The sequence below is a fragment of the Calonectris borealis genome, chromosome 4, assembly GCF_964195595.1.
Source record: "Calonectris borealis chromosome 4, bCalBor7.hap1.2, whole genome shotgun sequence".
Taxonomy (NCBI): domain Eukaryota; kingdom Metazoa; phylum Chordata; class Aves; order Procellariiformes; family Procellariidae; genus Calonectris; species Calonectris borealis.
In genome coordinates this window covers 40,872,037-40,886,849 of record NC_134315.1, presented here as the reverse complement: position 1 = coordinate 40,886,849, position 14,813 = coordinate 40,872,037, and the positions used below count along the sequence as shown (strand labels likewise).

The 14,813-nt window shown below is 35.5% G+C and overlaps 1 protein-coding gene across 4 annotated transcripts in view; it reads right to left on the bottom strand.

The window, feature by feature from the left end:
- The window catches only part of GPM6A (glycoprotein M6A), a 129,416-nt gene that overhangs the window by 43,431 nt on the left and 71,172 nt on the right, over positions 1 to 14,813 (bottom strand). The window contains exon 2 of one of the 4 annotated variants that reach the window (XM_075149305.1): positions 8,998 to 9,058. The exons of the other annotated variants lie outside the window; for them this stretch is intronic. Within the exon in view, the coding sequence (XP_075005406.1) occupies positions 8,998 to 9,037 (40 nt within the window). The 5' untranslated portion in view covers positions 9,038 to 9,058. The remainder of the gene's footprint in view (positions 1 to 8,997; positions 9,059 to 14,813) is intronic. 4 annotated transcript variants of the gene reach the window in all.

Genomic DNA, 14,813 nt, shown 5'->3' with positions numbered 1-14,813 from the left:
CACACAACACCAATGCTTTGTGCATCACTCAAATACCTCACAAGAATAAATGAAGATATCCACTAAAAAGGCACAGAATTAGAAACAATTACAGAAGCTGAATTTTCTCTCAATATATTTTACCCTGTGCAACATTTCTTAAGCGAGGGCAGTTCTCTTGAGTTATACAAGGCCAACCTTTTGTCCAGCCATCAGAGTGCCTAAACTGATGCCCAGTTCCACAACAAAGCCTTTCCCCAGCAAGGGTGCTCAAGTTTCTAGAACTACCTTGCCTAGTTTGTCAACTAGTTTCATGAATGCAGCATCTCTGAGTCTCCCAAATCTCACCACTCCCACAATGACTTTTACATCCTGTAGAGCCCTGTCTATCGCCTTCTGGAAGGACCGAAAAGACAGGAACCACTGGCTGAGGGAAGGCAAACATGTATTGACTCAGTAACCAAAAGCTTTATTTTCTCCTAAGTATTACCAGTTTATGCCACAAACCATTTGGATAGAAAACAAGGTGAGGCTTATAAAATTGAAATGCTTATAGAGACAATAGCCAATTAAAAATTACTTATAAGATGTTCAACAGGTGTGAGTCAAAATATTTTAACATGCTCCAAAAACCTTAGGCTATGCTAAATCATAGGAATACCAAAGATATATGAAATGAAAAAAAAAAAAAAAAAGGCACAAAAAAGCCATTCTTTAAAGAAAGTATGTCTATTTTGCTCAAATTACATGTAGCCTCCACATGTAATTTTGTATTTTGTCCTGTAAGTTAGTAAGTTCTTATTTCCTTTAGTCTGCATAACCAAAGTAGTAATATCCTCTGTCTGTTAAAACATTCATTTTCTGCTTTTAATGAACAAATATCAATCTGTCTTTTTTATATATATATATATATGTTTAGCAGCTGTTTATACACAAGATTCTCTGAAGAGAACAGTTTAAGCCATTTTCAGATATACACACATTTTAGTTAAATAGAAACCTCTATCGATATTTTGTAAATATAGGTACTACAAGAGGCAGTATTTAAACTGCTGGATAATTCCTGTAAGAAAAATATAAAAGAATATACTAAACATGTACAAGACAAACAGACTTTAAAAATTGGGATAATTTCCAACTATATATGTTGGTTGTATAAAAATAGAAAGAAAGATATAGCTGGAGACTACTTTTTTTTAAGGACAAATTACTATACCACAGCCAATTGTAAAATACCAAATGTAAAATGTACAAATTCATATTACTTAAGCTGCTGCCAAAATCTTACTAAGTAACACCTGTCACCCACCTCCAGCAGCCATCACACACCTGCATGGGTGTAACACCTTCCATCCTTCCAACATTTTGGTAACAGCTTTTATTTTTTTTCCTCTCTGACCCCATACGGCCCTGGTTGAAGAATATATCCTTCTTGCAATTCATGTCATCCTAGTGTGCTGACAGTAGGTAGCTTTCCTATTCAGCAGCACAGGACTTTGAATGTCCAGTGATCACTTTGTGTCTTTCTTCAGTGATTGTTAGACTATGGGGGGTTATACCCAGGAAGTCTGTGGGCTTTCCATCAGAGGGAGGTCTTAGGAAAAGAAAACATATAAATGCTTTGGACTAACTAATTCTGCATGCAGATGAATATAGGAAATCTTTTAAAATTCCTTCAGTCCTGTTTTCTGAGATTACCCTTAACAATAACTGTGGTTAATTCCTCAGTGTTTAAAAGCCTACACAAATACTAGAAAAGGATCCTTCACTGAATAATCTTCTGTCTAAAACACATAAAAATAAGAAATATGTGTTGAAAATATATATATTGAACAAGGACTGCAGGGAAATACATAGTTGCATGACATCAGGGTTTATCACAAAATGCCCGTGGCCATTTTCAGTACGGAATAACAGCAGAAAAAGCCTCGGGAAACCAGTAACACTGTAGACCTGTCAGCATTATATGAAAAAGTAAAAAGAGGGGGAGAGGTGACAGTAGAATGATAATGGGAGTGATGTATGAGGGCCTGTAAAGTCAAAGATGAAAAAATAAGGTAGATGTAAATATTCACAAGGACACATGGACTGTGGGGAGTGTGTTTCTTAATATTGTAATAGCTTGGGGCAGGGAGGTGGAAGAGAAATCTTGTAAAGATTTCTTTTTTCATCTTCTGAGACAGGCAAAGTGGAAGAGAGAAAGTTAAAGAAATGACAACATAGGAACAAAAATAGCTAATAGTCTGAACTAGAATAAATTTCAAGGTCACATTTACATACAACTGCTGTATTTAATAGTGTGAGTATTGTTATCTGGAAACAGCTGGCTGTGCACTACCTCCTGAAGCTGCTGCATCTCACCTACTAGGTCCATTGAGAGTTGAGCACACACTCAGAAATCACAAACTACATCAAAATCCAGGGTCAGCAATATTACTTTAGGTTTATTATAGTGTATTGGGCTTGCATGGCAAGGTTTTGGTAGCGGGATGCTACAGGGGTGGCTTCTGTGAGAAGCTGCTAGAAGCTTCCCCTATGTCCGATGGAGCCAATGCCAGCTGGCTCCACGACGGACTCGCCACTGACCAAGGCCAAGCCCATCAGCGACAGTGGTAACGCCTCTGGGATGACATATTTAAGAAGGGGGAAAAAGTTGCTGCACAACAGCAACTGCAGCCGGAGAGAGGAGTGAGAGTATGTGAGAGAAACAACCCTGCAGACACTGAGGTCAGTGAAGAAGGAGGGGGAGGAGGTGCTCCAGGTGCCAGAGCAGAGATTCCCCTGCAGCCCATGGAGAAGACCATGGTGAGGCAGGCTGTCCTCCTGCAGCCCATGGAGGTTAACGGTGGAGCAGATATCCACCTGCAGCCCGTGGAGGACTCCACACCAGAGCAGGTAGATGCCCAAAGGAGGCTGTGACCCCGTGGGAAGCCTGCGCTGGAGCAGGCTCCTGGCAGGACCTGTGGACCCGAGGAGAGAGGAGCCTATGCTGGAGCAGGTTTACGGGCAGGGCTTGTGACCCCGTGGGGGACCCACGCTGGAGCAGTCTGTTCCTGAAGGACTGCACCCCATGGAAAGGACCCATGCTGGAACAGTTTGTGAAGAACTGCAGCCCGTGGGAAGGACTCAATTTGGAGAATTTTACTGGAGGTCTGTCTCCTGTGGGAGGGACCCCATGCTGAAGTAGGGGAAGAGTGTGAGGAGTCTTGCCCATGAGGAGGAAGGAGCGGCAGAGACAATGTGTGATGAACTGACTGCAACCCCCATTCCCCCCATCCCCCTGCGCCGCTCGGGGGCAGGAGGTAGAGAAAATCGAGAGTGATGTTACGCCCGGGAAGAGGGGAGGGGTGGGGGGAAGGTGGTTTTAAGTTTTGGTTTTATTTCTCATTATCCTACTCTAATTTGATTGGTAATAAATTAAACTAATTTCCCCAAGTCAAGTCTGTTTTCCCTGTGACAGTAACTGGTGAGTAATCTCTCCCTGTCCTTATCTCGACCCAGGAGCCTTTCGTTGTATTTTCTCTCCCCTGTCCAGCTGAGGAGGGGAGTGACAGAGCGGCTTTGGTGGGCAAAATTTCATCAGAAATGAATCCCTTTTTTTTCTCAATTTTTTCAAAATTTGAAACAGATTTATAGTTTGTGAAGAAACAGTGCTTCTGTTCCCCCCTCACATTAAAACTGTTCATACTTATAAGCCTTTGAGGGAAGTAGTATATTTTACCAATTCAAGACTTTGTCACTCATAGAAAAATTATTGGAAAAAAATTCCACCAACCAGATGATATTTTCAAATAATCAGGTATTCTCAAGGCCTTGCTTGTTTATTCAGATCTTCTATAGGCCTACTACCTTTCTCACTATTTCACGAGTAACTAGAGTTTTCAGTGTTGTCAAATCAACTCAAAACTAAAGAAAATAAGTGAATCAGGACTAAGATTTTAAAAAGGGTATCGCACATCATTCATACACCACAGAAGGTAATGTGCTGCAGGGAACATTTTCTTCGATTCTTTTCTTTCAACTGTTCAGAATGTGAAAATAGCTGTTTAATAACAGAACAATAGAAATGCTATTTTAACTTGCACAATGATACTGAACCACCGGTACAGAATGTGACTCATCTGTGCAATGTGTGTACACGTCTGGGAGACAGGCAGTCATTCACAACTCTGAATACCATCTTCACAACGTAGCTAAAACATACAGCCACAGAAATAATTACTAGGAAAGATAAAAAAGATTGTATGCTCCTTTGATATTTGTTTTCATCTGCAAATACAGGTTTCAGTACTTTTCATAGTTCACTCTGCTCAATAAGCCTGCACAATAATCTTGTGCAACATAATTCAGCATTTACTGTTCTTATTTTGCTTATGTTTACCAATATTTTCCTCAGGTAAAAATCTAGGTCTGCTGGAAGCATGTATTTTTACATAAACCATAGGAAATAATCCAAAACACTATTCTTTGGAGCTTTCAGCATGAAGAACTGTACTGTTCTTTTTTTTTACTTTATTATAAATAATTCCATAGAGAAAATGTAATAATTAAATACATAGAAGATGACAAGACAAGGAATTTTATTTTACATGGATAAAATAAAACTCCAAATACTGGCTATATTCAGCTAACAGACATCCACTTTCCAGTCAGCAAATATCTCATAGATATTACCTCTGCTCCTCTTAGTGCAATTATTACTGTCTATATCACAAATACTCTTGATATAGGTATATAAACCTCTGCTTTAAAAGGTTTGTAAAGTGTTCCTTAGACAGGCAAATCTGTGCACACCTCTTCTAGTTTATGCTGCTTTTTGGGTGCAAGTTTTCTAACATATCTCCAAGTGCACCAGCCAAACATAAGTTGACCTTGTCTGTTTATATGATCTCTTCTCTACATTAAGAAGGCAAAAGATTTAGATCTTGAGCAGAAGCAGAAATTGTCCTTGTGATTTAAATGTTAATTATGCACACAAATTGCACCGCCACAATAATTTCTTTGTGTGTTAGTGATATGTGCAGTGCAGATCAGGACATATAACTGACAAATAAAACACACAATCCAGTTCTTGCCAGTGCATTTAGAAAAAAAAAAATAGATTCAGGACCTACATGTATTGCCATTTAAGTCTGTGAAAGTGAAGTTTAAACCAATGATATCAGAACCAGGCTCAGAAATGCAATTATGCTACTGTTTTACATAAACTGTTAAGAAAACCCATGGAAAAATTAACATGGAGAAAATAAATACAAAAAAAATATAAAAAATAAATAAAAAATAAACATAGAGATACAGAAGGATTTTCTGGTTTTGCTTTTTTCCTCCTTTACAATGCATCTTCAACTAGAGCATCTAGGATGATTAATCATGGATAACTACATCTCCCATGCGAGCAAGCACCTCTGAAGGTCATATAACATTTTAATGACATTTTTCTTAACTTATTTTTCTTAAACATTTTTCTATCTAATATTAGGAGACAGGACAGCAGAGCCCAAGTAAAATGCAAGAGAACTACATAAACTTGAAATGGAAAACAAAATAAGAAAATCTTCTGTGCCTTCCATGCCTGGCTAGGCATGCACTTTTTCATATCTAAATTTGTACCATTTGTCACACAGCTTTCATGGCCAATCAACTCAAGTACAGTTTCACAGACCATCATGAAACATGCAGATTTAGTTCTGAATTTTATTAAGCTAGCCTTAACCTCATGAAGTCAAGCTACTGTTATGTAATATTTTAATTGATAAATACATCCATCAAAACACATAGTACTGAACAAAAAGCAACACATTTTACTCAGATATAGTACCAAAAAAAAACCCAAATTATTCAACATGTGGCATGACTTCCTGATCTGAAACTGTTCTCCAAGGCATCACAGCAGAGCAACAGGCAGAAGCAATCCAACTCCCTTGATATTGTCGCAAGTACAGAAGACAGACAAGACATTTGAGATGTAGTTTAACAAAGCTGCAAATAAGGGGAAGAAACATTTGGGAATTAATCAGCAAAGATCATCCTTGTACTGTGATCTGGAAAACCTGTTCAAGAAGTGCTGCATACATATCCCACATGATTGCCCTCTAACTGTCCCAGGGTCATTCATGGGACACATCCACTCTGCTCCCCCCCTCTACCATTATACAAGATCTATGGGAATTTAGAAGAAAACTTTATCACCTTGCTATATCAAACACTAACAACTAAAGTACCTTCTTAATCTTGTTCAGGCGATGACTTCTCCTTTAAATTAGCTTTGTATGAGAATGTTTACTAATTATCTATCAAGCAACAAAAAATACTTTTACCACAAAATTAATTCTGAGATCCTGGCTGCTAAGACTATAGTGGAAAATAAATAAATAACACAGTATTTTGATTAAACTGTTATAAGCAACATGATATGTAGAAAAGCAATAATAATGCCCACAGAAAATCTCAAAAGAGTTTTCAGGAAAAAAGCCAACTAACTGCAAGAAAATACAAAACAAATAAGCAGGTATCCTCTTACACATTAAATTCTGTATCATTACTGGATCTACTTTGACTCAGTGTGACTGGATGTTAGCAAATCAGAAATCAGCTAATGCCAAAAATCAAAATGTTATTCTTTAGACCTTTACAGTCATTCTGCAGTTAATAATTGCATCAGTTGCTGCACTCAACATGGGACCAAGGCTAAGAGGAATTGTAAAAAGGCTTTTGCTTATTTAGATGCAGAATTTCTCAAACTAAATTGAAATACCTAGGATTTCACAATTACTGTCATGCATGTTTGCTAGTAAGAAAGCCACTGGCACATATGACAACTTTAAGCAGTGGGGATACAGTCTGGTTATGCTGGATCTTGAAGGCAGGTCCCACAAACCCATAGATTCATCAGATGGCTGCCTTTATATTATCTTGCATTAAAAAAATCCCAGAAACCACCTTTGTGCACTGGTTAGGATGACTTTGTTACCCAGGGGAATTATATGCTGGATCAACATCTCAGCAACCTGCAACCAGAAGTCGCTCTGTAAGGTCTCAGGCCTCCAAAATTCTCCCTCTGTAGAAACATAACTTCACACAACTCATGCAACAACAAAAAAGCAACAAAAGATTTACCTTTGCAACACCCATCCCAACTGACTGTGCTCTGATTCTCTAACTTATAGAAAGTTTCAGTCATCAAAAGAATATGACTTAAGTTATTTGAATGATATTGGGATTATCTCACCATGAACATGGAAAGTCCCCACATAGATAGGCCCCCCACACAGGCCAACAATAACAACGATAGTATTGCAGCATAAAAATCCACAATTTTTTGCATCATATTTACTACTACATTTTGTCTTCAGGTTATACACAGAACTTTCAGCAACACAAAAAAATTATAAAACCCTTAAAAGGTGTTTCAAAACAAAAATGAAAAGAAAAATTACATAAGTACAATAAAGTGGTCTGAAAATGGAGCTTTAAGAGACTGCACAAACTGAATGTGTATGTAAGGAATCCTCTAGTGACAAAAGATGCAAAATTTTATTGCCATCTTTAAGAGCTGATGTTCTCTTACATGGCTAAATGCTGAAATAGTTGAAATTGAAGCAGTAAAGGTGAAATATTTGGTCCTTCAGCATAATTTGAATTCCAGAAAATATTTGGAAATTTGTCTGCAGTCATTAAAGCAAAAGGAATAGATTGGTCAAAAGGTAAGCAACCTAGCTTAGCTCAGCTCAGTTCCATCTAGCATTTTTTTCTTAGTAGGCTCACATAAATAAAATTGAAATAATCAACTGCTTATTTACTCTACCCAATATCAATATAAGATTGTTCTGCACTTGTACCAGGAAAGTACAGATTTACATATATATTGTTGTAAAAAGTCTTTTTCTAAATTAATTTAAGTCAATTCTTTGAGAAATTTTAGTTAGAAATTTTAGAATTATAAGACCAGCTTAGGTCAGTAGTCCAATGTGAATTCAAATGTCTCATGGAATGCAAGTTTTTCTTTTCTTTTAAGTTTGTAAAACCTCCTTGTAACAGCACCAATATTTGTTAAAATAGAAAATTGCACAGTAAAGTACTTTTTTAGCGGGAAAACTACTATGACCTTCAAAGACGTGCTGTACAAATTCATTTACGAATACCTTTTCTATTCTTAGTACATATACAAATTGTAAAGTTCTTTCTGTTCATGATTATTTTCATTCGAAGTATGGGGATCTATAGATTACAGGGCATTTTAATAAAATATAGTACAAGACACAAAATCCTTCCCTCTCTTACGCATATTGATACTCTCTTGTTCTAAGTAATGGATAACAATAACAATTAAACCTGAACAAGGACAACAGAATTTGTAATTTTTGTACACTGCTTAAAATTAGCTATAATTTCACCCAGAACTGTCCCTTGTTTTTATTAAGCACTCAGAACTTCAGTTCAAATTGTAATGTTTAAAAAACTGCATTCGTTAGAGAAAAAACTTAATTCAGCAAGATCACTAATAATCCATCATGGTACCTTCTATATCAGAAATATAATTTAGCTTTGCATTTTCATCATATGCCTTGAACACATTTGTTCAGTTATATTCAAGGTAATTAAATCTCAAATGGATTACTTAAATGGGTTCCAAATAATTCACAAATTTAATGCACTGTGGTAGTAATATGAAATATGCTACTTAGTCAAAGAGAAGAAATATTATTTCAAGAAGCTTGTAATAGAATAACACTGAGCTATTCAAACAACTATGTTTAACAAATCCACCTGGCAGAGACTATAACTTCTGTGTTACCATCACCTGGTATAAAAAAATTTCAAAGCCAAATTGAAGATATATTTTATATCATCTGAGCTAAATTACATTAAAAATCAGTTTTCAACTAAATTTAAAGACACATCTAACATAAAGAAACATGGTTTTACTTCTCATCAAAGCACATAACATGGCAAATTAAATAGTAAGCAAGAGGAGGTCCTGTCTTTCTCCTAGATTAGGAGTCACATATATGTACTTACTTATCCCACAGATAGCAAACATGCTTCTGTTTTGTTCCATCCTTCTTAACTGCACTGAAATCTGTGAAAATAAAAAGGGTACCTACAGCCTCTTTTCCTGGGTAACTGAAACACAGCTGGATATGGATAAATATACATATATATATATACACAGACACACTTCTATTATAATGTCTAGCATAGAACAGAATGAAATGGAAAATTTATCTATTGTATATATCTCAAAAGTAAATCTGAATTAACCAGCACATACAATAATTTCACCCCATCTTTCATTAGTCATACTTCAGCAATAATCAATGGTGGGAGTACAAAAATTCATATTGTGTCCTACCGGACTGTACTCTTTTATCAATGATCAAATAGCTTGTTGACTTCCTCTGTTGCACCAAAGTATTCTGCCAAAGTGTTTGTTGAACTTTCTAATGAATTATGAGAATTGCTAAATATCATACATTAACAAAAGAGTACTGTGAAGCAATCTACCTGATTAGCACCTTTTGGCAGAATGTAGATCTAAGCTATTGTGACAGCAGAGAATCAGTGGCTTTGCAGTAAAGTCTCATCATAAGTCACAATCAAAGGTCTAGATTTCACATAGTGAAGGTACAGTCCAAGCTTTGGCAGAGGTTGCACAACATCCCAAAGTGCTACTCTGCATCTCTTTTTTACTCCATAACTCTCGACAAGAAAGGGAAGCTATCTTGGATTGACTAGAACTACTTTTTTAAAGCAAAATGCCTCATTCTCTTTGCCAATCACACAGGAAACTAGCCTTTCTTTTCATCACTTTTCATCACTTTATTTTTTTCTTATTTATCTTTGATGGACAGGTAAATAATAATCCTGCATGCTCTATGCTTCCTTTAAGATATCAATGTCACCTTTCCCAACCCTGTCAATTGTAATTCTAACAAAGAACTAATTTAAGCAAAAGCTCCTGGCTGCACATCTCACAGCTTGTCAAAGAAATTGGCTCAGTTACTATTCAGGTGCCTACATAAGGCTCTATTTAGGAAGGTATTGAGCATGTGCTTGACTACAAACATGTGGCTTGTCTCATCAACTTAAAATCAAATTAACACTGTAACTTCAATAAAATATGCAGAATATGAGGTAGATAGCCAGAACCAGGTGACATCACACCACAATTATTTCCAAATAGTACAGCCTATACCTGAATTCATTATTTTCTTGGGTAAACTTCTATGAAAACATTCAAACATTTAACTTCCACTAATATATCTGAGATGAAACAGTAGTAGTTTAGGGGTGTTTTTAGGCCAATATCTATCTTTGTTTTATTTTTACTGTTATATTTAACACATCCTGTCTCCTTGCCCTTTTATCCCTGACATCTTTGCTGTTATTCCTTAAGCCTACTTATATTGTTTGACAGTTGTATTGTAGAAGTAGCTGCAAAACCTAATAAGAATCAGACCCTAGGTGGCTGTGCTATATAAGGAACAATTATAAAAGTGGACACAATCTGGCTTGGACTTTTCTTATCAAATTTTAGACACATGACACCTTCATTGTTTCACATTTGTATAAAAAGCTTTACATATGTGATATTTATAAATGCCATGCTGTTTTTGTTTATCCGTGTCCAAGTGGGTAATGCTTCTGGTGAGAGAGGAACTGATTACTAATTGAAAACATTGGAAGGGGGATCTGTACATGCTTGAAAAGATTCTCTCTTTTTACAGGTACTGTTATAGTTTGCAATGTAACCTAATGCAACTTTTCCAGACAAAGTATTAATTAAAATATTTATCTATATATATGCAAAAACTTACATATTCACACCTTTGAAAGAAACTATGAACACAAAGAAATACTCCTATTTGTGGGACATTGATGATTATGACAACGTACAGAAAACTGTGTTGTGATTAGCTGTTATATACTCTTTAGTACATTAGGTTTACTGCTGTTTAATGAGACAAATCTTAATCCAGCAGTTAATAAGTATTAAAATTACTGACACAGCGCAGTCACTGCCTGAAATACAAATCAGTCAGGCATAACACAGTCAATCTTTGTAATCTTAAAAAAACCTGCTGGCTGATTTAACACAGACAACATTTGTCAGCTTCAAAATCACTCTAAAGCTAAAGGGACAGGAATGAAACAAACTAGCTGCACAAATATGATACAAATAAAGAAGAATTTGGTCAATTAATTCAAATGGTTTGCCCATTACACGTATTTTATATATCATGTAACTAAGATTTGTACATTAAATAAATTAACAATTTATTATTATTAATAAATAGGTTATAAACATGTTATATGTATCAATAATGCATAGATGATGATTGAAACTATTATAGATGTTTATAATTATGTTTTTGATCTGTTGGAAACAATAACAGTTTGTAACAAGACTAATTCTATGCAACATTTAGTACACTCATTATAAAGCGAATGACAATGCCCTGGATCATAAAACCAGAAAATAAGTATCCTTTTCATCCCTCTCACCTAGAGTTCATAGAATCAATCCCTCAATCCTTCTCCTCAGCCTTGAACAGAGCTATTTCTCCCAAATAGAAAACTACTATGAAGCATGTACTGAAACATAATTCTGCAGTAATTTTTTCTCATTCACAAATAGGCTGAGTTACACTGGGCTTTAAGCCACATTTTTTTTCTTTTTTTAGTGCATTATCCAAATCTTACAAACTCAGAGAATGTTACTCCATGAATCTTCTGTGCACTCATCTGTTTAATTGGAATGCTCTACAAACCTCTTACATATTTAAAAGGTATTTACGGTTTTCAACATCCTCATTTTAGAGAAGGTAGCATCCTCCTTTTTTCAGGTGGTGGAACAGAGGAACAAACAAGTTATTTGCCAAGTGACTTTTCAGTTCAGTACGCAAAATAATATTAATATGATTTCTCAGAATATTTATGTTTATATAGCTCTTTATGTAATCAAAACACACTTTACTGTTGTCATTTCCAGTTGTGTGTACTTAACACTCAGAAATAACAAAAATACAATTAGAGGTAAGCTGTGACTAATTTGATCTCAGGAAATTTTCCAGTAGCTGTGCAGGACATAGTGGCAAGAAGTATATGAATAAAATACCAAATGATCTCTTTTGTCTTACAAATCTTTCCACTACTGAAGTGGATAGGGTGTGTAGGTTGTGGAATTCTAGAACTCAAAAATCCTGGGCTTTTGGATATAGTAGTGATTAAATCTTTCTTTTACTTGGCATTACATAGACCTTGCTCTTTATTCTATATCATATGCAACGTCTGATCCTACGTCCTCCTGTTTTACATTACTTTTATCTCAAAAGCCTCTCTTTGACTTCATCTGCTCCCTTTACCCTCAGGCTATCTTCATCCTCGCTACTCTTATTCCCTTGAACACCTATTTGCCTGAGAAATCACTGAAACAGATACTCTTGCTTGCCCTCTTCAAAACTGGGAGAGAGCAAGCTCATCTGCTCTGGGGGATAAGCAGTGGGAACACGATGTGGCCTCCCTCTTCTCCCCCATCCTTGTTCTACCTACCTAATTCCACCACCCCTCTCCAAGGCACTGAGCTACTCCGCAATGAAACAGACACGCACAGGTTGTCATATGTGTTTATTACTTGAAAGGGTAGAATAATTTCAACTAAAGTAGCAGAAAAAAGAAGAATTATAGAAAGCTTCAGTCTGAAATTTTGAATATTCTGAATGTTTCCTTCTGGAAATAAAACCATAATCATTTAATGGAAGCATTAGATAACTTTATATAAGACTGTCATTTCAACACCTCAGAAAGAAAAATAGATGAAGAAATAGATGATGATGGGGCAGAGAGTTGTTATGCTTCAGGATGATCTAAATAATCCGGTCATGACTTGACCAGTTATGAGGAAGACTGTTCCATAAAACTAATGAATGCCATCTTATATATTTTTCAAAATATATAACACTTTAAAATGTACCACTTAGACTTCTTTCTATAGTAATTAACCCCTTAATCCCATTTAAAAACACAAACGTATGAATCTATCAATAAGCAGTTTTGCAGACATAAATAAAGCAGAAACAGAACTGTTTGTTAATGAACCCAGAATAAACAATTTAAAGGTATCATTTACTCAGTCAGTGCAAATTTATACATGCACTTTTTTCATTGATAACAACTTTAAAGATAACGGTCATAAGCAAAGTCTCTGTGGACCGGTATGTTACATACTTTCTCAAGCCTACAACTAATAATCTTAATGACATCAAACTGAAAATGTTTTACTGGAACTGAGTTATTACCTTTCTTTCTACCAAGATCTCAAGTTAAGTTATGTATTTCTTTTGAACAGAAACATCTGTAGTAGCCAACTTCTACTGGCTTCAAAAAGACTATATATTTAAAACCTAAGACATCACCCACTAGAGTTAAACAGCATTTATTACTGACTCCAGCAGGAACAGAAATCTCAGCAAGTATTCAGTGAAGTGACAGTTTTTAGAGTAAAGGAATGAATAACTGTATCAAGGAAAATTACTCTCAACCAGATTAGAATCTAGTGAAAGATCAATCTGCATTAAGCATGCATTTCATTTTCACTCTCTACATAAAGTGGAAAAAGCATTTATTCTTGTATATTAAAATACTAAAAGACATTTACAACTAATATATGAGAGGCAGACAAGAAAATTCCATTTCAAGAACACAGAAATCATGTTTCACATTACTCTTACTCAACTGCTCCTTTGACATGAAAGACCCTTTTCTTTCTAGTTTCACAAAGGTTCATAGGTAAGATACTTACATACAGTTATTTTCATTAAAGTTTATAGTTTAGTCAAAACTCAATCTAAATAGGATGCTGAAAGTCACTAATAAATCTTAATAGCTTTTCTATTTAGATATCCTGCCCCCTTCCCCTTTTGTAGGTTTTTTTGCCAGTAAGTCTTTCTTCAATTAAAAATTTTCTAATTTTTTGGAAGGATGATTGCTGCACAAAATTAGAATGTTCTACTGATTCTCTGCTTTGTTGAACCTTTTGAACTAGAGGCAAGGCTTATTTTCTTAGCTAAGATAAATTAGTGGATGAGAAGGTAATAGGTAACACTGCAAAGAGTTCTTCAAGAGCACAGAATGTGAAATACAATTATTATGCATCACAGGCTTTTTTTTCCTCCCAGAAATCTAAGGCTAGGGAACTACTTCTAAGACAGGCACATGAAAAAGCAAGAAAAGGTCTGTGAAAGAGCAAAGGCAATAACAAGTGGAAAACATGCTAAAAAATAAAAGTAAACTTTGAATTTAACATTTTTATCCTAATAGTGACAGACACCTACAAATATATATTTTTTTTTTTTAATCATCAATTATGAGGCTAAGCAAGACCAACTATAAGAAGCCAATATACCTCCTATACAACCTAACCCTTACCTAAAATTGCATTACGACTATAACTTACAGTTGAATAGCTTTTCAGAAAGAAATCAAGTATTAATTTATAATTTCAAATGATTCAGAATGAAACATAACTACATGTGATTTGCTCGAAATATGAAATTATAAAAGTGCATGAAATTCAGCAGTATACTGATAGCCTGAATAGATGTGGTTTCATCCTCCACCAGTTGAATCTTCCAATGCCCTTGTCTAACTTCAGAGTGGGAAATGCCTGCAGTAGTTGAGTACGGTTTATGTTGGCTTTAGAATGTTTTATTATCACAACTTTTATTCTTTTTCCCAAATTCCAAATACCAAGGAAAGGAAACATTATACATGAAATAGAAAAAGACAGGCCAATCCTGAAATAAGAAGGCATTGCACAGAAGCCACGATCCATG